Source organism: Notothenia rossii, assembly GCF_949606895.1.
Source record: "Notothenia rossii genome assembly, chromosome: 5".
In the NCBI taxonomy this organism is placed as follows: Eukaryota; Metazoa; Chordata; class Actinopteri; order Perciformes; family Nototheniidae; genus Notothenia; species Notothenia rossii.
The window spans coordinates 40,169,265-40,196,011 of record NC_136903.1 but is presented as its reverse complement, the minus strand read 5'-3'; the positions used below and the strand labels follow the sequence as shown (position 1 = coordinate 40,196,011).

General features: G+C 40.5%; 2 protein-coding genes and 1 long non-coding RNA gene across 9 annotated transcripts in view; all 3 read right to left on the bottom strand.

Moving 5' to 3' along the window:
* Positions 1–13,793, bottom strand: part of zc3h18 (zinc finger CCCH-type containing 18) — a 96,184-nt gene extending 82,391 nt beyond the window's left edge. For 4 of the 7 annotated variants that reach the window (XM_079682883.1, XM_079682887.1, XM_079682886.1 and 1 more), the window contains exons 1-9: positions 13,559–13,756; positions 11,553–12,517; positions 9,892–9,976; positions 9,313–9,461; positions 9,058–9,153; positions 8,794–8,936; positions 8,536–8,565; positions 8,068–8,182; positions 6,202–6,473 (exon numbers count right to left, since the gene is read on the bottom strand). In XM_079682883.1, the coding sequence (XP_079539009.1) occupies positions 6,202–6,473; positions 8,068–8,182; positions 8,536–8,565; positions 8,794–8,936; positions 9,058–9,153; positions 9,313–9,461; positions 9,892–9,976; positions 11,553–12,506 (1,844 nt within the window). In that variant the 5' untranslated portion in view covers positions 12,507–12,517; positions 13,559–13,756. Of the gene's footprint in view, positions 1–6,201; positions 6,474–8,067; positions 8,183–8,535; positions 8,566–8,793; positions 8,937–9,057; positions 9,154–9,312; positions 9,462–9,891; positions 9,977–11,552; positions 12,518–13,558 lie in introns of all 7 variants that reach the window. The other 3 variants (XM_079682885.1, XM_079682889.1, XM_079682884.1) reach the window with 3 other exon arrangements.
* Positions 13,794–17,679: 3,886 nt separating this feature from the next.
* On the bottom strand, positions 17,680–26,652 carry LOC307040242. The gene is made up of 4 exons (XR_013808456.1): positions 25,691–26,652; positions 19,029–20,283; positions 18,832–18,924; positions 17,680–18,546 (listed from the first exon to the last, which is right to left on the bottom strand). It is a non-coding gene; the product is annotated as an uncharacterized lncRNA (long non-coding RNA).
* LOC307040237 (E3 SUMO-protein ligase ZBED1-like) lies at positions 22,305–24,940 on the bottom strand. The gene is made up of 2 exons (XM_079682891.1): positions 23,514–24,940; positions 22,305–23,320 (listed from the first exon to the last, which is right to left on the bottom strand). The coding sequence occupies exons 1-2, from the start codon at positions 24,747–24,749 to the stop codon at positions 22,790–22,792; spliced, it is 1,767 nt and encodes a 588-aa protein (XP_079539017.1). The 5' UTR covers positions 24,750–24,940; the 3' UTR covers positions 22,305–22,789.
* Positions 26,653–26,747: the final 95 nt, after the last annotated feature.

Sequence of the window (26,747 nt, the reverse complement as noted above, 5' to 3'; positions counted from 1 at the left end):
GTGTGTGTGTGTGTGTGTGTGTGTGTGTGTGTGTGTGTGTGTGTGTGTGTGTGTGTGTGTGTGTGCGTGTTTGAGTTGGAGGTGCAGGCAGACAGGCGGGTCTCAGGAGCTTAAAGGGGACCTATCATGCTATATTTGAATAATATATTGTAGGGCCCTACCTATATAAGGTATATTTATAAGTTTTATTTTTCAAAATACCAAACAGATAATGCATTTTAGCCATGCCTCATTTTGCCTCACACCAGCTCTGTCTTTGCTGGAGCTGGAGCTGACACACACCACCCCCCCCCCCCCCCCCCCCTGCAAAGGAGGGGGCGAGGCACAAGCGTCATGTTACTATTAGGGATGTAACGATATACCGAATATCGCGGTATCGCGGTAAATAAATTTCCCAATACCGTCGTGAGACTGACAAAATCTACCGCGATTTTTAACAAATAATAATTTTTAAAAAAATTTTTTTTTTTTTAAACACTTTTTTTTTTTTAAACCTTTATTTAACCAGGTGGTCCCATTGAGATCATCGATCTCTTTTTCAAGAGAGACCTGTCCAACATGGCAGCAAGTAGGTTACAACATGAAAATAAAACAACAGATAACACAAAAGGACATCGTATTTACAGGGCTACATTTACACACCTAGAGACATTGACAAGTACCAACCATATAGTTATATCTCGCCATGTCAATAAGCCTGGCGTTAGACTTTTTCGCTGTCCGTCATTTTGAGACAGGATCGTAAAATATCCGTCATAATCCCTTATTACCCGTCGGGTCTGAACAGTTCACGATAGAGCATGCTCGTGAACTGTCAACGGGGGGTGGGGGGGGGGGGGCGGTGTTATGCCGTGTGTGCATGCACCTCGCGGGACGCGCACAGCGTGAAGCAAAACCTCCCAGACATGTATTGATCTGTACGGCAAAGTACGGTTTGGGAACTATATCATTTCCTTTTGGAGGGCATGCATAACACGGCATAACACCAGAGCCTCGCTGCGGGGAAACGTTGGCGCTGTTCCGAGTTTGTTCTAATCTGTCAAAATGACAGACTGCTTTCAGATTTTTCCGTCATTGTTAAATAAAATATTCGGTTAACGCGACCACTGGTGTCCCAGCAACATCAGTACCAAGCGAGAGAGTTGTTTCCAGAGCAGGGGATATTGTAAATGCCCAAACACCCCAGCTTATAAATACCTGGAAATGTGGACATTCTCATATTCCTAAAAACCTGTCTGATGATGCTGAGTGAGTGACTAGTGAGTTTGAGTTGAGTTACTTGAAAAACTAAAGTGAAACTTGATTTATTTTATTGCAGGGTCTGATTATTAAATGTCCTTGTTTATTTGTGAGATGCAGTGGCATAAAGAAAATGCTTACTTTGTTGGGTAGTACCAGTAGGTACAAAAACACTGGTTTTCTTGTTCCAGTCTGTTACTGTCACTTTGTTTTTGACACTTTAAAATACTGCTATCCTACAAAAAGGCTGTAAAAATCAGATTTATTATGTAATAAAGAAATATTTTCCGAATAAAAAAATGTTTTATTGAAAAAAAAAAATGTATGATTTTTTTTTTCTTCCCTTTATTATTCAATATCGCGATAAATACCGTACCGTGGACTTGTTATCGCGATATTATCGTACCGTGAGTTTTTGGTATCGTTACATCCCTAGTTACTATGCTGTTGCCATGCTGTTGCCATGCCACGGCAACCTCTCATTCCCCTGATAGGTGGAGAGTTGACCATACAGGAGGAGTGCACCTCTGTGACATCATAGAGGTGCAAATCAGAATCCACATGTATCAAATCCGTTGCAGCCCTGTTTTTAGAGATTTGGGTATGGTTGAAAAGAGAGAGGGTTGTATTTTCTGACACTTGGTGAGTTCCCTGGAACACCGGGAACACATATTCATGTATAAAAGACGTAAAAAAGTGCATTTTGCATGATAGGTCCCCTTTAAGGTAGTATGTGACATATTAATGGTCAAAAATGGTACATTCTCCATTAGCTTACGAGCTCCATGTTCAAGCGATTGACTATTCCTTCGCAATGTAGCATCACATTGGATATGCACTTAAGTTGCCCTAGATTTGAATTTTTTTCGATCATTTCCCTATGACGAATTAGCACAAAATGTGCTTAAAATGCATGACAAACGCCAATTTTTCAAAATGGCCAGCTTTATGGGGGGCGGGGCTAATGAAAAGCAATTTGAAATATGTGTGCAATCATAATAGCAATGTGTATACAGCGTTTTGTGAATATCGGAAAAACTATATGCGAGCAGTTTGGAGCAATTTGTGCCATGTAAATGGTCAAAAATTGTGTATTCGCTGTTAGCTTACGACCTCCACGAGTGATTTTTCAAAAATGTGCTACACAATTAAGTATCATATTGGATAGGGGCTGAACTTGTCCTGGATTGGAATTTTTTCGATCATTCCCCAAGGAGGAGTTGGCAAGAATGTGCTTAAAATGGCTGAAAAACGCACATTTTTCAAAATGGCCGACTTCCTTGGGGGCGGGGCTAATGGAAGGCAATTTGAAATATGTGTGCAATCATAATAGTAATGTGTATACAGTGTTTCGTGAATATCGGAAAAACTATATGCGAGCAGTTTGGAGCAATTTGCGCCATGTAAATCGTCAAATTGTGTATTCGCTGTTAGCTTACGACCTCCACGAGTGATTTTTCCAAAATGTGCTCCGCAATTAAGTATCATATTGGATAGGGGCTGAACTTGTCCTGCATTGGAATTTTTCCGATCATTCCCCGAGGAGGAGTTCGCAAGAATGTGCTTAAAATGCATGAAAAACGCACATTTTTCAAAATGGCCGACTTTCTGGGGGGCGGGGCTAATGGAAGGCAATTTGAAATATGTGTGCAATCATAATAGTAATGTAGATATAGTGTTTCGTGAATATTGGAACAACTGTATTTGAGTAATTTGGAGTAGTTTGGAGTCATTTGCGACATGTAAATCGTCAAATATGGTGTATTCGCTGTTATCTTACGACCTCCACGATTGAGCTATCAAAAGGATTCTTCTCAATTTGGCATCATATTGGATAGGGGCTGAACTTGTCCTGGACTGGAATTTTTCTGATCATTCCCCTAGGAGCAGTTTGCAAGAATGTGCTTAAAATGACTGAAAAACGCACATATTTCAAAATGGCCGACTTTTTGGGGGGCGGGGCTAATTGAATCTATTTAAAAATATGTCTGCAATTCCATGAGGAATGTCTGTGCGAAAAATCGTGAAGTTCTAAGAAACTATATGTGACTACCACACAATAGGGGGCGCTAGTGAGCAGCTTTTTTGAAAAATTACGTATTGTTTTTACATTCTCGAAAAGGTCGTGGGCTCTGACGTGTGTCCCAAGTTTTACGTCCGAAGCTCATTTTATGCTATCGCAATTTAAAAAAAATGTATAGGCCACGCCCACATTCTGAATTTTTTGCGACACTTTAAATCTGAGTTCGTAGTCACCCTGAGAGTATGTCTAAAAAAATAAAAAAAAATTAGTCCATCCGCTCTTGAGTTATAAATTGGTGGTGTTTTTGGCGCCCCCTATAGTCCAAAATGAAAATGCTTTGGTGTGCCTATTGCCCAAGACAGTCTGAACTTATCTACAAAAATCTGTGTTGTTTGGATACATTGTTGATGAGTTATGAGCATTTCTTTCTAAGCCCCTTCTTTTTGCAAGTACGTTTTTGATTGACAGCGGCAATATTTATCGTCCTAAAATGCCCATTTTCTACGGTAATGTGTCTGACCCTCCACCGATGCTGGATATGAAGTTTGGTGTTGAAAAACTGAAAATTGAAATTTAAGTGAATATTTAACTTTTTTGAACATTATGCTAATTTAGAAGAAATCAAATGTAGGTGGAGCTTAGGGTTCCAAGAGGATTATTTGTAGAACAGGTCCACCCGGATATGTGTGCGGAATTTCAGGTTATTCTGAGTTACGGTGCGACTATGTAAATTTATTCCGAAATGGGATTTTCATAGGTGGCGCTAGCGAGCAGGTTTAATTTGAACCCTTTGACTCCAGAATGTTGTAATTTTTACGGGTCCTGGCGTCCGTGCAAATTTATACAACTTTGTCAGCATCCTAAAGGCCTCAAAAACAGGAAAGATGGCGACGAAAAATAATAATAATAATAATTCCACCAATAACAATAGGTTTCCTCGCACTTCGTGCTAGGACGCCGTTGGGTCCTAGCACATCGTGCTCGGGCCCTAATAATAATTCCACCAATAACAATAGGTTTTCTCGCACTTCGTGCTAGGACGCCGTTGGGTCCTAGCGCTCCGTGCTCGGGCCCTAATAAAATGTCTCCACTGATCTATGTTGTAAGTGTGATTTATGTATGATTCCAATCGCTTTTTAAAGTCAAAATCATTAAATGTGCCGAGCTCCGCTACAACTACGGGTAGCGATGAGAAGTGAGGCAGGAAAGAGCTCTGCCTCTCGTAAGCCCACAGTAACTTGCTGGAGCGCGGGCACTAATTTAGCGCGGGCACTTATTTTGTGAGCGCGCTCAAGCCAGTTACTGTGGGGTGAGGTGAGGCACAGATGAGCTCTGCCTCAAATCAGAATGCGTCACCCCACAGAAACTGGCTGGAAAGCGGGAACTAAGCGCATGCCTGTTACCATCTCACTGTAGGTCACCAATGTAATGTTTGTAGATCCCTTTATTACATTTATTCTCGCCATCCATAGTCTCATAGGTTCTTGTTGCTACTGTTATTCTACACAGAGACGGTAGACACAAACAACAAACCAGACTTTTGAAATTACAGGAAGATAAGGAGGACTTTTACAAATAACTAATAGAGATTGTTGTCCAGAAGGAGAGCATGGACTTCATCTTCAAGTCAAGGTAAGACCACAATTGTAATGAAAATGGGATCTTACTAAGAAAGAACAATCCAATATTTAGATGTTGGGTATCCTTTTGTTGAACGGTCTGTTTAAAATGAATTGAAGCATCCGACTAAAAAAGCTTTTGAAAATAGCCGAATATTTCGATTAAGGTCAAAATATAATATTTGTAAATCTGACTCTGAAAGAGTCAGTGCCTCACCAGCCATGAACCTCACCGCACGTCACTGCTTGAGTATGTTGTGTTAATGTTAGGAAATGTTTTCTCATAAATGATGCGGTAAGCAGGAGGACAGAATTACGTCTAAACTGACGCCGTGTTGCATTTCTATAGGTTGTAGATACGAGCATGGTTTTATATACTATCATGTTTAATCGTGTTTTATGCCGTTTGCCGGCTACTTGATAAGTCGGTCGTAAAACACAGGAGGTATGGAAACTAAGAACACCATATGTGGTCAATTGTACAGCTAATATAACACAACACATTAGTTGTATTTCCTTTAACTGGTGGATATAGAGTTGCTGCGGGGGGGGAAACCAGTCACATTGAGATGCACAGACTGCAGTGGAGAAGCTGCGCACAGCTGATCGACAGCTGGGACACAAACCACCAAATACAAAAGCATAATTCAGATCCAGTCGTCATGACTCCACTCCGGAGGGATTCCCCGATCATTTCTTCCAGTTTCTCATCAAGGGGGTGTCTCCTGTCCCCGGTACAAACACACTGCCTGAGGAAGGCTGTGTGTATTTTATTTGTCATTATAACCTTTTTCGGACCACTTATTTATTTTGGTGACGATCCGACCTCCATGCTGCTACTCTGGTTCAAACTGCGTCCACCAAACAATATGATTTATCTCCACCTCCCCAAAATAACCTAAATCTGACACGGTGTGAGATGTCTTTTTTAGCTGTTCTGTCGTCATTTCCTGCTATCTTCTTCATGCAGTCAGTCAAAATGAATGAATGAATAGGCGTTTCTTTGACTATTTATAGGCAAATATGGGCGTTACGTAAAGCCCGCAAAAGCTGCACCGCATTTCGAGTCGATTGTAATTTATAAAGGGAAACCGGCGTGGGATGTGCCGTTCGCACTTTCCTCGACGGTACGCAATGTTTTGTGAATCGTAAAATGTCGGAACATTTCTGTGCCTATTTTTTGGATTTCTACTACGTAAGCAACCTTCCCACGTGAATCCTACGCACGGCATTATACATAAGGCCCCTGGTCATTACATTATTTATGTTCATCTCAGATAATAAAACACTGTGCCTGAAGCCAGCTCAAACTTCACTTACTTAGGAGGCAGACCGAGGGGAGAACGTGGTTTCACTTTGTCCTCATCTTTCTTCTCCCTGGGGTCTCGAGGAGGACGCATCCTCGGCCTCTCCTTCTCATCCCGCTTCATCCGGTCCCTCTCCCACTCGTCTTTCCGCCGCATCCTCTCCTTCTCGCGCTCTCGCTCTCTCTCCCTTTCTCTCTCTCTCTGCCTGCGCTCCCTCTCACGGTGGTCTCTCTCCCTCTCTCGGTCCCGGTGCCTCTCCCGAGGGTCCTGCTCACGTTCTCGCTCCTGTCAAATAAATATGTTTAGTTTTTTCTAGCAAAAAATGATTTGTCTTCCTGTGGAACTCATTCTAAGGCCCATTCATTCCTACTGATGAGTTTATTTCTAAAGGAAAAGGCTGTGTCCAGGTAAAGAATAAGTGGTGACTGTACTTAATAAAAAGCATTACTCTCACTAGGGATGGGAACGATTAATCGAATATTCAAAATTATTCAGGTATTCGACTATGAGAATATGTTTTTTTTGGGAGGGGTGCCTAAGTTGATTACATATTATCAAATGCAATAATTCAATGTATACAACAGTGCCATAGCTAAATGTGTTAGGTCTAAAGGTGTTTTGCTAATGATATGGCTGCTGCCCCTCCCTACACGCAGATCACTCAAACCTCATCTTATGCCCAAATTCCAGCTGAGAGGGTCTTCTCTACAGCTGGCCTGATAGTGAATCGCCTCCGCACCCGCCTCTTCCCTGAGCATGTAGACATGCTCATATTCTTAAAGGTCCCATGTCATGCTTTTCCGGTTATTAAACGTCCCCTTGTGTGTTATGAAGGTTTTTCTGCATGTAAACGGTCTGCAGAGTCAAAACCCTCAAAGTACACCCTGTAGCGAGTAAAACTAACACAGAAAATACCTCCCCAAAACGCCTCGTTGGAGATAAGTCACTGTCCATTGATTCTTCCGGGTGCCTCATCATGTCATGCGTTACCCGGAACCAAATGGACCAATCCGTGGAACCATTATGTCCGCGGAGCCGTTACGTTAAGCCCCCGCTGATTGGTCCAAATTGACCAATCCACGGACTTCCTCACACACAGACTCAGTGCAGGCAGCTCTGCTGATCTCTCCTCCCTGGCTGCAGGCTGATAACAGACAGTTGGGATTGCGGCGAAATTCTCTCTGCAGACCCATTCTCACAGCGTTAATCAACCTTTTTCTTACTCAATATCAAGCCACACTTATTGTTTTTACTTCGTCTGTGACTTTGTGTGTGCTCAGGGTGAGTTTGGCTGTGTTTGGCTGTGTATCGCTAAACAAGGAAACCACACCTCCACGGAGCGAAGGCGCAATTCACAACGTCCCGACCAATCAGAGCACACTGTGCTCAAATGGAGGGTGGGGGCTGGAGCTATTGGAGCTACAACGAGCCGTTAAAGGCAGAGAGTGAAATTCAGTGAATACACGTAGTTTACAGAGATGCTGTATGAGAAACCAAAGTGATTTTGGAAAATTGCACAATATAAATCTATTCTAGTAGACCTCATCAATTGAATTATGATCAGTGGAAATGGCCATGACATGGGACCTTTAAACAAGAATGAGTATTGAATAGCTGCATTCTGTGCATAGGCCCCGTTACAGGTTGTTGATCTCTGTTGTAATAGGGTTACGTTATAATCCGTTATGTTGTTCGTGTATGATCTCTCTTTCATTTAAAAACCAAGTTATGTTTTAAGCATGAAAGCTGTAGGCCTATAGCTGTCAACTGTTCAAACTGTGATCACCAGTTCAATACATTTGACAACTTCGACTTGGTTTTTTTATACTTATTTGAAGATGTATTATAACACTCGGAGCAGTCTGCGGAGGATACTCACACTGTAGGGGTAAGGAAGAGGAGCTTCTGTGTACTGCACTCGGAAGTTTTCATACTGACCACCTCGCCATAGGGCCTCCATTTCATAGTCATAGTATGGATCAGCATAGGGGTCACTGCAATATTCCACAAAGGTTATTTTAATGTTTAAGGATCGCAATGGGAAATACTTGATATACATGTTTATTATATATTCATGAGTCAGACTGACTTTTTTCAGTTTTCAGAAAGAACAGAGATGCCTTATACACTGACTTAAATAAGCAATACACACATCTCTGACAAGAGACATAGACCAAAAAGCTGTGCACAAATCATTAATAGTCTGTTCAACTGTGACCTAAATGTTAGGCAGTGTCCTCTTCAACAGTTTCATACAAAAGCCAATGCTCTTGGTCTCCCAGTTACATCTGTTGAGACTAAGGCTTAGTGAGTTTCATTAAAGTTGTTCAAGTTGGTCTACACTTACCCATATACAGGATCTCTGAATTCCATTTCGCTGAAAGAGGAAAAGACATTTGAATCAATGACAGAACAATCTATTTATTCATATTTATCACTGATATATTTGTAGTTATATAATGTGCAAATCTCACCATGCCTAACTTAAAAAATACAAAGATTATGTTATTGTAGACTAAGAATGTAAGTACTTTTAAGATAACAGAGCAAAAGGTGCAGGGGACACTTTATCAGAAAAACAATATGTTCAATGTGAAGGTCATACTCTCTGATGATGCGGTAGCTGCGTTCTCTAAAGAATTCATTCTCTTTGTCAAATTCTCTCTCGTCCTCTCCGATGGTCACGTTGAAACGCTTCTCCTCAAAGTCGGGCTCCTGTTCCTTACGAATGGTGGCCTTCTTCAGCACCTATGGGAAACAGAGCCGGACCACACAACCACTGGATTAAAGACTCATAATAAGTGTTGGTGAAAGAGAGCATCAACACGGTTTAATGATGAGATGAAGAGAATTTTCATATTAGTGTTACCTCTTTGGCATGCCTTAGACCTCGCTCCCAGGCACTCTCCACAGGAGGCTCCACTGGAGGAGGAGGTGGGGGGAGCTCCTCCACTGCAGGTCCAACCTAACGTGGGAACAGTTGCCTAATATTTGTACAAATGCTCACATGCTTTTATTCGGGTCCATTTTTTTATCTTTATGTTTTATCTGTACTGCAGCTTTTTCAAAATGCCCAAAATTGTACATTGTTTTTTAGTGTTTAACCAAAGCAACAAATACTTACCCAGGGATTGTTGGGTATGAGTGGGTGTGGTCCTGCAGGAGGCGCACCATTAGGTGAGAAGAGGTCAGGCTTACTGATGAGAGAATAGTTACCCTTGTCATTGACTCCAGGGTGGATGAACCTACAGTTCATACCCCAAGTGCAATTCCCTGGAGGACAAAAAAACAACGAACCGGTTTACAATCAGTTGATATCACAGGCACAGTCACCCAGAGTAACCAGAAACCACTTTGTCATACTTTTTTGGTACAAACTAAATCATAAAATTAGAGAGTAATGATGGATGCAACAATAAGGTGTTTTAAGAAAGAATTACATTTTGATTAATCTCCATGTTTTTAAATTGAGTGCATGTCTTACTATGAGCAGTAGAAAAAGAAACCAAAATCTATTTTTAAGTACAATGACTCTCCCTGCTGTAGAACATAACAATCACTGACATACAGTCTTAAGTCAAATACTTTATTTCAGAGTGTTTTACTTTGACAAGGCTAAGCTACAAAGGATCTGACCAGCAAGTAAGACAAAATAATCTGGCAATCCATGTTCTGAGTGTGGTTTACACACACAAAGACCTACCTTTGATGAAGAACCTGCAGATGGGACGTGGTCTGATCTTTCTGTCTGACGGGTCTTTAACCTCCCCCTCCTCCAGGTCATCATCCTGCCCAGACATAACAAATCATGAGACATAAGAAGGTCTGAACGAATCCTACATGTGAATCATTAGGGATGACACCATACTGGAATTGTTTTAGTGTACTAATGGTATTTAGACATTTTTAATGCATTATTTTATAAATATTGTTCAGTATGGATGTCTCAATACAGTTGTTTTATCCAGATCCCAATACAATTTCCTTATTAATGAGTAACTGGTGATATGGAGTCTGATCCAATACTTATATAAATTTAGCAGGGAACATGCAGAGGATTAAATGTGTGTCTGTTATTAAAATAATAGGTATAGCCTTTGTCCCATGTTTACAAGCTACTTCACTGACATACTAATGGTCCAGGTTCAAACTATTAAGTTATTTATATGATTTGAATGATGTGGAAGAATCAATAGAAGAATGCACCTCCTGTAATTAATGTGACTTATTCAGCAGGGGTTATAACAGAAAAGCTGAGTCCACTGCCTGTTACAGTGATGTTACAGAGTGGACAGGTTATACTGAATGTTTTTTACACTGCTCTCAGCTCACTAAAAAGAGATATCTAGGATTAAATGTTATTTTGCTAAACTGGATATCCAAATTCAAAGCTGCAAGTCGAAATTATCTTTGACATTCACTATATTTTCACTGGTATTTTATAGTAAATTGTCGTGTAGGCTGCAGAGCAGAAGAGCATTAAGACTAGCGGGCTGAGGTGGACAAAACACAGAGGAGTACATCCAGGAAAGGATCAACATTTAAAAACAGCTTTATTTTAGCCAATGCTGGTCAATTGAACTAGACCCTAATAGGCCCCTGACCAATGCCTTGGAAAGTTTAGGACATCTAACTGTCGAGCCAAAACAGTCCATAAAATCAAAAGCTACAGTTTAAAAAAGTTTTGTATTGATGAATTAAACAAAACACAACTCAGAACTTCAGTCTATAAAAAACAGCTACCGAGACATGTATATACAGAAGGCATTTTTTTGCCATTAGACTGCACCCGATCAATCACCCAACTGAAGAATATAGCAGGGTTTTGTCTAAACCGGGTAACAGGGGCACTGCACACACTTACTTTTAACGTGCGCCCTCATACCTAAATGCCGATTATCCCTGTAAAATGTGATGCCAGAAAAACAATATTTCTGTTCGTCAAAAACTGTATAATTACTCAAGAAATATGAAAATCTTGTTGAATGGACTGTCAGATGGCCGACGCAGCTTTGTTTTTACGGAGCTCAGAATCAATAGCAGATGGATGTCTGCTCGGTCTGCCGGTGGACGAGTGGCAGGCAGCAGGCTAACACTGAAACTGTGATTTCTAAATTAGATGAACTTTATTTGAACTGTCTGTAGAGGAAATAAAGAAACCGTTACTCTGTTACTCTAATTAATTTGTTGTTGAGGTGCTATATATGACTCAGCAGCTTCAAGACATTAAGAAACTATTATTTTCCGCGTCGATAATACATTATTTTGGCTGGAAAGAGGGCGGGCCCGGAAGTGACTTTAGCGCCCTCATACTATATCTTTCTAGAAAAACCCCTGTATAACATCCAAACTGGGAACACTTACATCAATCTCCCCTTCATCAATCTCTCCATCATCCTCCTCCTTCTTTTTGTCTCTGAAGGAATCTCTGCGCATCCTCTCTGGGCCTTTGGAGTTGCCTGTCCTCTTGTATTCACTGTCTTTAGGGGAAGGGGGGAGGATAGGTTTCTTCTCCCTCCTCTTAGATCTCTTGTCCTCATTTTCTTCCTCTTCTACCGCTGCTTTAGTTTCTTCCTCATCTTCCTCTTCGTCAGGTGCAGGGATGCTGGGCTCTTCTGGGACTTCCTCATCGTAATCAAGTTCGTGCTCGTCTAGCTCCCGGGAAACAGACACAGAGTCATCCTTCAGGTCCCTCACTGCCACCGCTTTTCTCCTCTCCTCTTCCTGAGCTCTCATCCTCTTCTCTGCGACTGCCTTACTTTTGTCTTCGTCATCCACCTCAGCTGCCAATGGATCTGATGAGTCATCCTTGCTGTATCCGTATCCTTCCTCCCCGTCTTCTTCATCTTCTTCAGCAATAAAGCTCTTGCCCTGTTCTGGCTCGGAGTCTGGAGACTGCGGGGTGTCAAAGACTCCCTCCTCTGGCTCCATTCCTTTCTTCTCGTCCTCCCCATCCAACTGGCCTGCATGCGGACCATCTTCATCCCCCTCAATCAGCAAAATGGTCCCATCCTCAGGTTCCATCCCTCCTGTTACTCCTTCAGGCTCCTCATCTTCAGGGTCTGAGACTAAATCAGGGACAACCTCATCGTCTTCATCCCTTTCCTCCTCTAATTCCGATCCTCTTCCTCTGCTTTCAAACATGTCTTCTTCCTCCTCAAGTCCCCCATTCTCCTCTTCATTGACCAACTCACTGTCTGAGATGACCCCATCTTCATCAGGAGAATCCAGCAGCTCACTGTCAGAAAGGCCCTTCTCTTCCTCCTCCTCATCCTCAGGGGACTGAGGGGATTGGGTAGGGCTTTCAGGAGCATCCATTAGAGAATATTCTAGAGTAAACAGAAATATAGTCGTTTGTGAAAACCAGTCACATTGAAACGCCCAAGTAAACATGTTGCATGGTGAACATTTGTGTTTTTCTATATAATGAAAACATCAAGCCAGAATCTATTCAAAAACCTGACTTGAACAACCGTACACGTCAGCCAGGTTACATACCATATCATATATGTTATATATAGTTTGTTCAACTGCAAGCAGCTAAAACCCATCAGACAAACTAAGTACTGTATACAAGAGATGTTACACATACTATCACCCTATATATGCCAACTAAATAAGCAAACCAGACCTTTAAATTGAGATTGGAATGTCCCACTTTTCATAATACAACAGATCACATAATGGTCTACGAAAGCAAATTGTGTTTGTTTGTCTTTAATGTGTACTTTGCCTGAGTAAAGAAAACTCGCTAGCAATCTAATAAAACTGTCTATCGCAAAGAGGAATATCATTTAATGTAAAAAAAAACTTTCTATGAGGAAAAGACATAGCAATATGTATAATTGACAACAGGAGGAACTCCGGCGTTGCCAATTCAAAAGCAAATGAAACGTGATCAATAGCCAGCTAGCTAACAAATAAGTTAACGTGATCAGCCAGTGGTGACGCTGGGAGCTCAAACCCTCGTCTTCAAATGTTTCGTTGGGATTTGGTGGGGCAAGTCATCTAAGGATGTGTACATGATTACACAGCATGCCAGAGATCGTAAATATAAAGTGTTCCTGCAGCAGAACACACTTCTAATAGCTCGGTTGCGCGAGGAGGCAACAAGGCCTTATCTCTCCGTGAATGCGAGGAGCGACCACACCGCACTCACCCAACAACTCTGCCCATGTATTCCTAAAACTATTTCACAAATTAACCGGTTAATGTGACCAAACCGGCATGACACAGCTTCTCCAGCAATGTGCGAACTGTGCAGAACACTTGTCTGTGTTTTAGTTAACAATGCAGCCTCCTATGAAGCTAACTTTAGGCTAAAGTGCAGCTACACTCAGCTAGCGGCTAACGAGCACACATTTATTCACCTTGCCTTGCCGGAGCTCTTCAAAGACGGCACTGCTGCGGTAAGAACTCCCCTCTCCTGTGGTGTTGTTCTCTAACACTCTACAATATTATCATGTGGTTTAATTTCACAGCTATGGTGGAGAGAAAAGGCATTCCTCACGGCAATGCAAGAGCAGCCATTACCTCAACGTCATCAACAGACGACAATCCAGGCTGAAAAAAAAACCGCTTTGGAAACAAAGCAGAACAGATCTGAGACCCGTGCGAGGCACATCGTGATGTGGCCAGCAGGACATAATCAGATCGGTGTAGCCTACATCACATTCATCAAAGAACACAATCTTTATTATATGTTATGATATCATTATATTAGTATCATATATTTTATTAACAAAGTACTTATTGTTCAGTTTGTTTCGGTGAATAATGTAACTTAACAAATTGAAAGAAAATAGTTTCTGATAGGCAACTAAAGAGAGTGCTTTTGTAAAAACCTCTACAGCAAGCAAGACCTATGAATAATAAGACACGGTGCAGAGTCAATAAAATAGGCTACGGTGTTAATTTTTTATAAAATGCATCTTTCCCCTTCTAACAGCCAGATGGCAGCAGTGACCTTCCATCAGATGATGAGTAGGTAGGTCAGGGACGGCAGTTCAACACTAAATGTCAAATGCTTGATCACTTATTTTCATTACTTTGTTCTTTTTTTCTACATTGTTGATGAACAATGAAAACTGTACAGCTGTGTAATAAGAACATGGGGAGAGTCGGGCAAGATGACACATTTTTAATTATGTTGTCCTAGTCAAGGAGAAATGAGAAAGAAGTCAAATAACAACAATACATTTTTTGCATTTTTAACTATGTGTATTGTAACTGTGTGTATTTGTATGTAACTATATCACCAAATAAAAGCATGTGCGACGAGTGGAAAACTTAAGGTCCATCTTTCTTTCTTTCTTTTTTTTATAATCAAAATGATAATATTGCATTTATTACATGAAATTATGACTTCTCAAAGCTTTTTACTTTTTTGGCACGATGGCTTTTGTATAATGTTTTTGAAATACCATTTTACACCACTCCAGTGCCTCATTAAAGTGGACCTATCATGCTATATTTGAATAATATAGTGTAGGACCATACCTATATAAGGCATATTTATAATTTTTATTTTTCAAAATACCAAACAGATCATGCATTTTAGCCATTCCTCATTTCGCTCAATTTAACACTGTCTTTGCATGGGATGATTCTGTGAGAACAGCACCATCTACAGGCCTTGCATATGTACTACAGCGTCTCCAGCGCTTTCGAATGGCAATGTCCGTGGTTGTCTCCTCTTGATTGGTGGAGTTGGCCCAATAGCCGTAGCGCCACTTCTGTGACGTCAGAGAAGTGTTCAAATCTGGATCAGTCTGTATCAGATCCGTTGCAGCCCCTTTTTTAGAGATTTGGGTATGGAGTAAAATAGAGAGTGTTGTGTTTTCTGACACTTGGTGAGTTTCCTGGAACACCGGGGACACATATTCATGTATAAAAGACGTAAAAAAGTGCATTTTGCATGATAGGTCACCTTTAAGTTTAACCACTATCTAGCTTAGTCCTTCATGCTAAACTTTAGCTAAATGATTCACATGGTTTTAAACCTTGCTAAATACATGTATGATACATATTATCAGACCTGGATTTGCTTTGACAGAACAGTAATTATACCTGACATGTTGAAAATGTACTTTGAAAAGCAGCCATGGTTTATTGGGAATACACTAGGCTCGTTTGAAATGAGCGAGACCGACACAGACCTGCGCAATTGCGACCGCCGTCTTGCAAGTGCGTTCCATGTTTGGTTTGTTTCCACGTTCCAATTTTGTCCGACTTGCTCTGGAGGCTCGACTACATGAGACGTTGGAATCTCGCGGGACAAAGACGCCGGCAGCCTTGAGAGCGAGGCGGAGCAGTTTCGCAGCGTCCACACGGCAGCATGCGTTGAAGCTTGCCGGTGAGCGTGTCTGAAACTTGACCAACAACCAATCACATGAATCTCCCGCCCCGGACACACAAGCGCGCGGTTTGATTGGCTAGAGCTTCTGCTGGCATATGATTTGATTGGCTGACGCTTCCGCCAAAGCTTCAAAAGTTGAACATTGCTCAACTTTTGAAGCGAGCAACACGAGCAAAGCAAAGCAACGCTCCCACAATGCAGTTCGGTGAAGCGTGAGGTGGGTTTTACCATGGATGTATAATAAGAACTGGATATAGCGTGGGAGGTTGGGTCTCATTCATTCCTATGAGAGTTGCTCATTGGCGCATGATGATAAAATGGCCCAACTTTTGAGAGAGCGAAACGTCACAGATTACCCGGCATGCCTGAGAAGTACCCGTATGTGCGCTCATAGCGCATGCGCAACTTTAACCAAAATGCTCCCTCACATCAAGCACGTCAATTTGCGTACACGTAACAGCACCGCACGTTCATGACAGCATGGTAATGGCTTGTTTTTATGATAGATTTGATATTAACGAGGCGGCAGTTAGCAGCTAGCGGCATTTAACAGGATCTAGTGATATCCAAGCAACAGAGCTTCATTTAGCATGAAAGAATTATTGCACTGTATATATATGTATATTAATATATATATATATATATATATATATATATATACAGTGCAATAAGCTTCTTAGTGCAATAAGAAGCTACAGTGACGTTAATCTAACGTCAGTAATATTAACTTTATTTAATACAATATTTATGGTACAAGATTTAATCATACTGCCCATGTAGTATAATATTTTACAAATGATGAATTACAGCAAACATGTGCAATATATCCATTATTACAGCTCCGTGGGATGGCAGTGAGACGATATGGGTCCGTTGTTATTGTGCATCCATGTATCGAAAGCCTAAAGTGCCACTATTCGCCCGTTTAAAATGCGCGTTTGACGCATGTTCTTGACGCGTAAAAAACGCCCGGTTTTTAATATGATAATGAGCCCCACCTTCTGTTTTGCATAGCCAGTACATTTAAAGTGTGTGCAACCAATCAGTGAAGAGTTAAGCCAGACTAAAGCAATCTGTTGATGAAAAGTTCCTGTAACCTACCCCATTGTGAGATTTAGATAGATAGAAAGAAAGAAGAAAGAATAATCACAATAATTAAATCTAAATTAAACATATACAGTAAATAATATAAAGTATAAACATATCTACTGTCACAATTTCATTATTGTTATTCATACTTTCTGTTATGTAGTTTATTAATGTTCCCATGCTTTCAGTTTCCATCCAGTAATATAATCACAATGCTATTTTGAGGGTGTGTTCAAAACAATCTATGTAATGCAACTTGCTATGCGTACTGCTACACCTACTATTGGGGAATCTGATGTATTTTGTAATGTTTGTGCCGGAGCCGCTTCATCCAAAACAGTACTCCGGTTAGAGAGATGACACCTGACGGGAAATACAATCAATTGGTACACACTGTGAATATGAGTGGGGAAAATGAGTGTAATAAATGCTTTTTAGACAAGAAATATAAAGTTAACTCAACTAAAGTTGCTCAGTATTTTTGTATTGTCAATACTATTACTGCATAACTAATATCTCACATCTGAAGGTTTAAAGAAAAGGCAACTTAAAATAAAGATTGGTCTTTCAATACATTAGCTGGTGGATTTTTTCTTTTCAATTGTTTATCTAAAATAAAGTAGCTATAACTGGTACTTATCGTTTCAAGATAGTCTGGTTATAATGCTGTTTGAAGGAGGCACACAGGTAAGAGCACTAACTAGCTAATGTATCTTAGCTTGAATTAAATGTATTTAACGTATAATGAAATTACTGCAAATATATGTATCACAAACTTTATAAAAACTTACATTTCAGTCCAAAAATACACAGAATAAATACATTCAGGTCAATGTAGAAAAATAAGAAATACTGTCTTCCTCTCATCAGTAGAGGAAAAGTGTGTGTGTGTGTGTGTGTGTGTGTGTGTGTGTGTGTGTGTGTGTGTGTGTGTGTGTGTGTGTGTACAAGATAGATATTAATTTGACTCCACAATTTCCTACCGTATTATTAAATAAGTCTGCACAGCTGAGGGGACACCTGTAACTCAATTCATGTGATTTATTCATTAAAAACTTTATTTTCAGAGTTAATCAAATGACAGCCACATTGTTACCTAAAGTGTCTCAAACACATTTAAGGAGTGCAATGCAACTGAAAGGTCCACTAATAAAAGTAAAACAGTCAATTTCTTCAGATCAATCTGTATATTTTAACTCCAGAGCACATTTATTTGAATGAAAAATAAGTTGTTCACACAACCAGCTTTGGCCTCTGAGGCAGCCATTACCTGATCTTAGACATGTTAATAAGTACCACAGTTATTAGTTGCAGTAATATGTGCCGCTTCCAAACATCAAACTCTTAGAAAAAAGACTTGTCCTTATTATCTACTGCACACTTTTTTTAAAGCAACACTGACAACTTGCGCCTGTGAGACATGTAATCTCTGAAAATGATTAGACATGCATAACTTCTACAGTGAAAATCGGTCATACTGTAAGTGCAACTTCTGAACACAACACTTTTTCGCAAATGTTTTATAATGCATAATTATTATAAAACCTTGGTTTTAGAAACCTTACCATGTAACAATGGTAACTGTGAGTGAGTGCAACAAAGTGTCTACGCTGGGATGAACAGCTGGGTTCTCAGTCTATTCACTTTTGGGCTCATCTTTTTCCCCTCAAGTTCCATCAGGACTTTTTGCACAACTTCAAAAGTGGATTGCAGTTATTTCGGATATCTTAAATTCAGTGCGTATATGAGCCCGAAGAGCATGGCAAAAGCTTTCGCAACCGAGGGCAAGCCGCTGAGGACCTCTGTTCCTTCGATGAGAACCTTGACGTCTTTGGGTCGATGAAACTGATCCTCTTTCCCAATGACAAAGATTGCCATTGTTGCCTGCTCCAGTTCTCCAGCCTCAGCGTCCTGCATATCATGCAAACAAAAGGGAAATGGATGAGGACCACATAGTGTAGCTCAACAGGCCTGAGGCGCAAAGGTTTCCCCAAGTTTGCAGCTACCTTTTAAAAATACAAGATTATAGTGGATAGATGAAAAAAGGAAAGTTCTCAGTTCAGTCGGCCCAAGAGGAAAGCTCAGGAGGTCATCACAAATGACTAGCTTTCTAACCAAGCAGTTATTTGCATGCAGTACAAATATGTTATTTTTCTTTTATGAAAAAACTTCTTGTGAGTGAGTGGGAGGTCTTACCTGGAATTCTTTGATGAGATGGTCAACAGGTTCACCCAGGTAGATCATTAGAGATTTGAGGATGCATTCTCTTCTGATGGCGATGTCCACAGTCTGAGTAAGAACAGTTTTATTTATTTATATATATATTATAAATCAAATGCAAAAAAAAGGATGATTCAGCCACTGATCCCACAGATAAACTCATTCATAGATACCTCATCCAAAACCTGCAAGATCCCGGTGGTCTTCTGTTTCACAACTCCTCCCCTGCTCCTGATGACCTGAAGCAGTTTGGTGGAGTGTTTGTCCAACTGCGCCAAGAACTTTGTCTCCAATGGAGTTGTTGTTATGAACTCAGCATTTACCAAGAAAATATAAGCAGCATAGGAAACAAAAAACACTGAGAATTTATAATACACATATTTTTTCTAAAGAGCCAACGGTTTGATTAAAAGTACTCCAAGTCAGCTTGTATGAATGTAACATTTAAATTAATCCACATATTTATTGAAAACCACCACCAAATAAAGACACCAAGAGTAATAGATGTAAAGCTTATATTGTGATATATATTAAAAATAAAACGTCAACATATTTGCCTAGGCTGTATAAAGGGTTTCATCAAACTAATGACCTCTTCCATGTGAAAAAGTGCAGGCCACCGCTCCAAGAGGCCTTCAATGCTTGGCCTCTGATGCACTATTTCTTGTCTTCGGTATCCAAACGCCTTCGCCATCTTTTCTTTTATTGATTGCCGGTTGTTTCTTTTCTGTTGTTCTGCCAAAAGGGAAATTGTCTCTTGCTCCATGCTTTCTGGAGTCTCTCCAATCGGCAAGGATGGAAAATGGTTGGCCTCAGCTCGCCTGGCTCTCTTTAAATTCTTCGCAGGGTAGGACTCTTCTTGAGACTTGGTCTTCAACGAGTTTACAGCAAGCTCTGCAGATGATTTGAGCTTGGTGTCAGTCTAGATTGGTTCTTTGTGTACTCTGCATTTCCTCTCTGTAATTGACATTCTGTGTCATAGGAGAAGACCGGGATTGGAAACACTTCAGGCCACTGCTGTGTTCTTAATGATTCAGAGGAAGAGCCGCTAAGTAGTACTGTGTCATCTGTATTCACAGATCCAGAGGAGGAGTCTTCACTGTACAGTCCACTTGTAGGGGTACTATTTAATGGTATCTCAACTGGGTACAAGACCACAGTTGTAGAATCGGGGTCTAATTCGACAACTTTGATCACTGTTAAATCTTTAATCGCATGTGTAGATGTAAGATTAACAAATGTGTTTCCAAAATCAGTGTCTTTGTACCGTAGCCTTATGTAACCTTCTAATCCACATTAATTCTTGACCTCCTCAATGAGCTCTTCCATTGAGTTGGGAATCCCATTTCGAAGCTCCAGTCTGACGCTGTAGTGGTCGTTCAAGATGATCAGCAATCGAACAGGTGGTCCAATATCAGCCATGGCGCTCTAAGAGAAAGAGTAAAAGAGAGAGATGTGAAGAGGGAATTAATGAAATGCAGGTGTACACTCAATACATTCTTTCTTTTCAAATTGCATTGTTGTACTTTACAAAGTATTACATACAAAGTTCATATATATATATATATCACAGCTTAAAAATTAATTAACCATGATTAATCACCATTCGAACTATGTCCAAAATATGCCATTTCTTTATGTATATTGTTGTGGGAATGGAAAGATAAATGAAAGAAGGCGGATATATCCATTTAACATACAGTATGTATGTTTATTATAACATTGTTCTGTGTGTCAAAATGAAAGACAGCCCACACACCTATCAATCATCAAACCGTGGGGTCTTATTTATACTTATAATGATGTATATAGAGATGCACTACAGCAAAAGTATTCTCCGTCAGGACTTCCTGCAACAACACCACGCCGTTATCTTGATTCTGATTGGCCACAAGACATTATCAAAGATGTTCTATTGAGAAGACGATCACTACGTGACAAAAGTTTTCAAAACCGTTTCTAGTAGTGGTGCACGATAATTATCGGCCCGATAATTATCGGTCCGATATTAGGAATTATGACGTCATCCCGATAAACTCGATAAAAGTATTAATAGCCTCGATAATATACAATATATTTTTGGGGTAAAAAAAAAGAAAAAAATACTGCGGTGTGGGTGGATTGGGATGAGGGGCGCTTGTTTTTTACTCGGCTCCTCCCGTTTTGCCAGTACTGTGGTATTAGTGGTTTAGGAAGAGGGGAGTTTTTCACAAATCCAGCGCTCCCTAATTCATGCCTGGCTGTGACGTAAATGGTGTGCGGCCGTGAAGCCAGGACAGTAAACAAACATGTCATCGGTAGTATGGGACTATTTCAAAGTTTCAGAGTTAGATAGTTCGCTTGCTATTTAACAAATGTAATGCAGAAGTTCCACGAGGAGGGAAAAAGGCAACGAGCTATAATACTTCCAACCTGATTAGTCACCTGAAACATCGCCATCGCTACGATGGTGTGTTAAAAGCGTACGAAGACGCCTGCGCTGCTAAACTAGCGGCGAATCCAGAGCCAACTGCAAAGGCACCTGGGCTTTTACCTATCGACGAGGCTTTTGAAAAAGGCAAGAAGTTTGCCAGAGACGACCCCAGGGCTAAAACGAGGAAAAAACTACAGGTATATTTAATATATATATATATATATATATATATATTATATTATTATCGGTTATCGGTCTTGAAAAGCAGGAAGTTATCGGTATCGGTTTCAAAAAACCAATATCGTGCATCCTTTGTTTCTAGTCTTCGGTATTTCCAGACAAGTGACTTCTGAAATCAATCTTACTAACAGCTGTCTGTGCAATTTACTCGGCGCGAGTTGGCAGACTTTATTTTGCTTACTTTAACATCATTTTTCATGGTGGGGCTAAGGTGGGGCTAAGCCATTTCTTGGTATGGCTGTAGCCTACCCCAGCGCTGCCACTGGTGGGATGTACAGTATGGGGCAGGCCATTCTGCACATGTGTTAAATGCGTTAAATATTTTAAAAAAATTAATTACCGCCGTTAACGCGATAATTTTGACAGCATTAATATATATATATATATATATACTAGGGATGCAAATTATCGATTAATTCATTAATCATTAGTTGATTGACCTTATCGATCGATTAACGATTAACTGATATAAACGGCTTTTTTCCTGAGAATGTAAATTTCTCACTGTATCGATAGTGTCTTTAACATAAAAAGCTAAATAGCGATAGAATTACTAACAAAGCACTTATATACTAATAAAGGGCTGGCTTTCTAAATGCCAGTTGAGTAGCACTTGAAATGTTTGGCTCTATGAAACCTGATGGACTTATATGATTCTGTTTTCTTAAAGGTTGTATCTTCCTGGTCGAATGCACTTATTGTAAGTCGCTTTGGATAAAAGCGTCAGCTAAATGCAATGTAATGTAATGTAATGTAATGTAAATATTGCTTATTTACTGAATAAAAATGCATGCTATATTGCACAATTGATGTTTTATTGTACCAGTTAGGATAATGTGCAGATAATGGCATTTATGTAGTTTAACAAAATAAATTAAGCACAGAAAATTCAAATACATAAAAAAATAATTGTGCACTGGCTCACCTGTCGCATGTGAAACATTAAGCAAAATAAAATTAATTTTAAATAGAAATCTAAACAATATGGGTAGGCCTAGCCTACACAATATTAAGCCTACAAATTATAATCTGGTTAACTACATATGTAAAACTTGAAACATTAGCAGCAGCATTTATAATCCCCTTTGGTCTGAGAAAGGTAACAGTAAGATAACTAGCCCTGGAAACTTCAAATATATTCTGAACACAACTTAAATCATCCCTGAGGAAGGTGACAGTAACATTAGAGGGCGACCCTTAGAACACTCAAATGAAGATATAGGCTACCTCTCCTGAAACAAAAACATTCCTGTCTCAATGTGTTTTGAATAGGCTCCTGACCTAGACCCCTCTATTTTTGTTCAAGAAAATAAGCATATTAACGTGGTCAGGAGTAAGTCGTGTGCGCAGCCTGTTTACAGTCAGGCCAGCTGCTGAGAATACACGTTCTGATGGGACAGACGTGCCCGGTATGCACAGATATCGTCGTGCCACATTTGCCAGCCTCGGAAATCTTCCTTCATTGACTTTCCACCATTCTGTGGGACTGGAATCAAGGAGTGGTGAGGCATCCTTCAGAAACATGTCCACTTCCTCTTTAATGTCATCGTTGCTGCTGGTGGTATAGTTTTCACCCAGTAGAAGAGTCATAGCAGAAGTGTGTCTCTGAAGTGTAGCTCCCTGGACTGGCACATCATCTCCAGTGGTGGCTTCATTTGTTGATGTGGAGTCCACATGTTCCATAGCCAGTTCAAGCAGTTTGGTATTAGCTGAGATCCTGCTTGCTGGGCTTAGAAATCCCAGGTGCTTATGCCGTGGGTCCAGCATCGTTGCTATCATTGGTGTTGTTGATGTGAGGTCTTCAGACTCAACCTGTTAAAATTAAATAAAGGAGAAAGCTAGCATTAGAGTTTTATTTAATAAGGTTTGACATGACAAGGGTACAACTGCATAAAAACGCAGTTTACACTGTGACAATGTGTTGGTGATAAGTGATTCACCCCATAATCTGTTATATAGCTCAAATGTGATCGAAGAGTTTAATTAATTAATGGCCATAGCTTACCTTCATCCGTTCCCCCAACGAAGTGCGCACTTTAGATTTGAATTCCGCCACTCTGTTGCTGTCTCCATTTGCCATCTTCAGATGCGTGTTAATCAGACTAAATGTGATGGGGTACGTGTTGGATATGGATACCTCCGTCTCTGCTGACATTACAGTAGTTGCACATTGGAGAGCCTCTAGTGCTGGCGCTATGTCCTCCATAAGCTGCCAGAAGTCGTCTCTCAATTCCAGCGTCCTCGCATCTGAAAGCTTGGTCTCTGAGCGGTCTGTTAGCACAGCACACACGGCCCATCGCTGTTCTACGAGTCTGCCAAACATCGCATGTACAGAGTTCCACCTGGTCTTACAGGACTGAATGAGCCGATGAGCTGGTAGCTGCATTTGTCTTTGTTTTGCTTCTAGCGCTTTCGTTGCTGGTGTGCTGTGATTGAAGTGCTTGACCAGCCTGCCAGCAGCTCCAATTACTCGGTTGACACCAGCAGCAGCGAATCCGTCATTGACGGCCAGATTTAAAGTATGAGCAAAGCAACACACTGATTTCCAACTGACTCGTGCGGGGTTGTTTGCTGAAACAATGTTCCGAGCGTTGTCGTGCACACAGGCTACTACACGGCCGGTGAGTCCCCATGACTCCACAGCCTGGTTCAGTTTGGCAGCTAAATTATCAGCTGTATGTCTCTCGGATAAGCTCTCCGTAAGAAGGACTGCCGACTTTACCTGCCAGTCGTTTTCAATATAGTGGCAAGTAATCGTGATGTAGCTTTCTGTAGTCAGTGCTGTCCAACAATCCGTCGTCAGAGCCACATTAGCCGCGGACAAACATGTTTTTAGCTTAGCCTTCTTAATTTCGTAGCGTGCTTCCAAGTTGGAAGTCACGGTCGCTCGCGAAGGGATGTTATATCCTGGCTCCATGAATTGTATCAGCTCCCGAAATCCCTCGGCCTCGGTGGTGCTAATTGGCATTATATCTCTTTCAATCATCCCGCAAATTCTCTGAGTAATGCCGTCTGCTTTTCTTTGGTCGCATACTCGCCTTCCCAGCACAGCAGCAATTGTAGGTTGTGAAGGCGACGGAATGGCTAACGTTACATGCAAGTTGTTCAGGTGGTATCTTAACGAACTTGTAGAGCTGTTGTATTTAAATGTAGCACCGCAAAGTTTGCATTGTGCGTCTTTTTCATCGTTAATTAATCTAAAATGCTCCCACACTCCACTCCGTTTTGACCGCCTCATCATTGTTTGTTTTAGTTTTTTTGCCGCCTCAAGTTTGTGACAGGTCTCGCGAGAATCTCGGGTCACGTTCAAGTACGTCCTGTGGGAAACGGTCTTAGATTACAATGTTCAATTAGTCACAATTAATTTAATTTAATCGAGTAAATTCTTTTCGACAATTAATCGATAGTCGATTAACCGTTAACATCCCTAATATATACTCATTCTGACCTTATACATGAATGTATCTTTTAAGAGTTATTAGCCGCATTCCCCCAACTGTATAGTCAGTCAATAGGTATGGATCAGTCAGTTCATTTGAGTCAAGAGGTTCCACCTTCTTTGTAGGACACAGTTTCAGTTCATAGGCTCTGTAATGTTCCCTATACCATGCACTCAGCTTTCTGACGATGAAAAGCAGCTTATTCTTGATAACAATCATCTGGATCGTTTCCGTGAATTCCACGATTTCCTATTGCAGCTTGAATGTGATTTGAAGTGCAAAGTTCAGTGGCCAACTCTTTCAAAACTGATTCATCAACTTGGCAATTGCGATCTTGTAAGAAGTGGATTATAGTCTTTTTGGTAACTGGCACAGAGGCAGTACCAATTAAATATTGCAGCTCTTCTAGAAGCTCATTCACAGCTGCACTTGATACAAGAAAATCATTTTCTAATTTAAGAAGGACTGAGGCAAGTTTTTAATTCAATATCTGTCAACTGTTGATTCTTCATCAGGAAGTTCTTCAGATGGCAAATCATCATTCAACTGATCAGTAGTACCCGTTTCAAATGATTGTAAAACATCATACCCATCAACAATTCCAGGCTTTAAATCATTAAGTGTATGTGGTATGCTTCCTCCATTTGTGAGTATTGAAAGCTCCGTAATGATTTGTTTTGTATGAGCAACCAGAAAACATTCATACCCTCATGACATTTTTATTTATTTTTTTTAAACTTACCACAAGCAATGCCCATTCACAGGATCATCCACATGGGTAGAACAGTAGGAATAGATGGCTGCTTCCTGAAGCTTAAAAGAGAAAACCTTTCAATAGTCTTTAATTAGCCATCAAAGTGTCTCAGCTACAAGAAGATCATTGACATATTCAAAATATATAAAACATTAAACTTAATTTCGTTATTCAAAGCCTATACTTTATTTTAGGACAGTGGTCAACATTTTGGTGATGTAAAAATATATAACACAATGTTGTAAACTAACGTTACATTTACAATATCTTTATCAATTGAACTCGAAAATTAAAATATAAGTCGCTCGTCAATATGAAAGAAGCCCACTTACTCTGTCCTTAAATTGACGTTTAACACCAGAATTTCTACTCTGGTAATAAATAAACACATATTCATAGTCTTATCTATTTATTTACAATAGAAAACACGCTGTCCGCCTGTTCATAATGTATACTGGCCACCAAGCCTCAGTTAAAGAGCAACTTCCAGGTTAAAGACACCTGTGAATAAATGTGTAGGAAAATGATGAATACACTAGATTTTCAAAAAAAGATACAGAAATATACACTACAGTGACATCTGGCGTCGTTTTTGTAAGAAATGTTCACTTCCGCATAAAAAGCCTCGGCACGTGACCTCCCCGCATGTGACGTAACACGGGGGACACAAGGGGGAGAGCGGCCGGTGTAACGTATTAATAAACATGGATCCCAATGCTAGTTTCGACACAGGAGACACAGAAGAAGTTGAACATGAATATTCGAATGGATATGACGGACCACAACGCTATAATTATGAGCCCTGCTAGGCGTCCAAGAGACCAGGAGCAGCCAAGGATTAGAAGAAATAACGGCCATCGGAGAGAAATTGAGCTGTGGTGTGAGGAGAACCAGTGGAGAACTGGGCAGCTATCTTGGTGAGTGACCGGCGTTAGCTACAGAATGTTAGCTAACGTCACATCACAACATTGTAAAGTTAGCTATCATATATCAGGCTATAACTAAAGTAGCATGATAATATAGTAACGTTACTGGCAGGACTGTT

Excerpts from the sequence above, each read along its gene's own strand:
- LOC307040237 (XM_079682891.1), bottom strand. The coding sequence starts at position 24,749 with ATGATGAGGCGGTCAAAACGGAGTGGAGTGTGGGAGCATTTTAGATTA. Across the intron at positions 23,321-23,513 it reads CGTTGGGGGAACGGATGAAG|GTTGAGTCTGAAGACCTCAC; the intron begins GTAAGCTATGGC and ends TAATTTTAACAG.